Source organism: Bison bison, unplaced genomic scaffold, assembly GCF_000754665.1.
Source record: "Bison bison bison isolate TAMUID 2011002044 unplaced genomic scaffold, Bison_UMD1.0 scf7180017864256, whole genome shotgun sequence".
Lineage (NCBI taxonomy): Eukaryota > Metazoa > Chordata > Mammalia > Artiodactyla > Bovidae > Bison > Bison bison.
The window spans coordinates 2,354,859-2,356,845 of NW_011494828.1; the positions used below are offsets into that span (position 1 = coordinate 2,354,859).

Genomic DNA, 1,987 nt, shown 5'->3' on the forward strand with positions numbered 1-1,987 from the left:
GTGGGGGTCAGGTCAGAGAGGAAGATGAGGCCCAGAGAATGTGGTGGTTCAGAGAAAGGCTCAATGGGAGAGGAACTGAAAGACGGGAGATGGGGGCCAAAAGAGCAATGCTGTCAGAGAGGGAGGGGGGCTTCAGAGAAGCTCAAAGAGATGGAGCTTCAGCGAGAGGGAAGGGGATTTAGACAGGGGGATCAGGGTTTGGTGCTGTGGTCAGGGGCTCGGCGGGGAGCGGGGCAGAGTTTCTCTTCCCAGACCCCTGTCCCGGGCAGGTAGCATTGCCCTATGGTTTCTGAAAGTGCCCTCCCCCTCTGTCCCCACCTCCAGGAGCCCCGGGCTAGCCAGAGTTTAGAAAGGATGTGTGGAGTAGGGTAAGTGATCAAGCCTCCTCAGGTCCAATTCACAAGGGGTTTCCTTGGGAGCTGGGTGAGGGTCATGTGGCTGGGGGCCTTGTCCACTGTGAGCAGGGCTGTTTAAGGTTTTGGAATCTAATTAGGGCTTTAGAATCATGCCCGACATGGGGTTAAATTTAGACTTTTGGGTGGGACTGGGGTTTTATTTGGACTTGAACTCTGAGTACACACTAGAACTGAGTTCGATTGGGACAAAAGTTGGGCCTGAGTTGAAGTTAGCTTTGGGTCAGGGTTGGGGTTAAGATTGGAGTTGGGGTGGGGATATGATTGGGAGAGGAGTCTGGTTTGGGTTTGCTGTTGGACTTGGCCTGGTGGGCTTGGAATTAAGGGGCTGGTTAGAACTGGGGCTGGAGCAGCCTGAGGGTTGACTCGGGGCCTCACAGTTTAGGGGAAAGGACCTGGGGTTTCGAGGGAGCCTGTGGGTCCCTGTCACAGGTGTTGAGGCTTTGACCAGGGGATGGGTCCTCTTAGGAACATTGGACAGGTAATGGATATTGGCCAGGGGACAAGATACAGGGTGATTCCCAGTCCACCAGCTGATTTGCAGCCTGCATAGAGTCCAGAACTTGCCTCCTGGGTATCATGTCCCCGTTTGTATAAAAAGCAGTCCTCCCATGCTGACCTTTGGACTTCTCCTTCTTCCTCATTCCCCAGGACACCCAAGAAACTGTGGGAGCAGCACAAAGCAGTGGAGGTAATACATGCCTGGGGAGACCTTGAGGTACTGCCAGAACTGGGGCAGCAGACCCCTGGGTGGCAACAGGAGTAGCCCAGTAGATGGTAGATCTCTGTGTTGGCCTTCAGGGGAGGCTCAGCTGCACCCGGGTGATGACCAGAAGGTTAATGTAGTCTGTCTCCTTGGGGCCAGGATGATACATTGTCCCCAGATCACTGTGGCTTGAGACTGTCCTTCTCATCCCTCCTCCTTGGCCCCTGGGAAGACCCTGACTTCCCCCCGCCCCACCCCCATCTCAGTCTGCACCTCACAGCTTGGGAATTCTTTCTGGTGTTTGACCTGACTCAGCCTGGCAGCATCTGATTTTGTCCTGCAAACAGTGACCTCTGCCAGTCTCACCTTTCCCGCCTGCCACTATTCCTGCAGGAATATCAGCAAGAGTTCATAGCCAAGTGGAGGTCCCTGGACCTGGATGTGCTGCTGTCTCCAGCTCTGGACCCCGCCTTCTATGTTGGCTATCCTGCCAAGGTGCAAGGTGAGCGAACACCGGGTCCTTGGCAGGGAGCAGGGTGGGGGTGGGGCTGTGATGTCCAGGACTTCTGAGCCCTCCCACAGCCTCTGGCCTTTACCTCTGATGTTAGTTACTATTTAAAAATTTTTTCTTAAATGGAGATAAAATTCAGATAACATAAATTCGCCATTTAAAGCGTACAACTCAGTGGTTTCTAGTATATTCAGAATGTCATGCAACCACCACCACTGTCTGGTTCCAGAACATTTTAATCATCCTGAAAAGAAACGCCATACCTGTTACCAGTCCCTACCAATTTTCATTCCCTTTGTTTGTTTGTACGTTTGTTTTGGCTTTATTGTGAAGTTTCTGGGATCTTATCAGAGATCC

At 52.6% G+C, this 1,987-nt stretch overlaps 1 protein-coding gene across 1 annotated transcript in view; it reads left to right on the forward strand.

Annotated features, from left to right (window-relative positions):
- The window catches only part of LOC104994367 (vitamin D3 hydroxylase-associated protein-like), a 23,719-nt gene that overhangs the window by 14,612 nt on the left and 7,120 nt on the right, over positions 1-1,987 (forward strand). Inside the window, exons 12-14 of the mRNA XM_010847899.1 lie at positions 325-368; positions 1,065-1,104; positions 1,513-1,621. Coding sequence (XP_010846201.1) covers positions 325-368; positions 1,065-1,104; positions 1,513-1,621 — 193 coding nt within the window. The remainder of the gene's footprint in view (positions 1-324; positions 369-1,064; positions 1,105-1,512; positions 1,622-1,987) is intronic.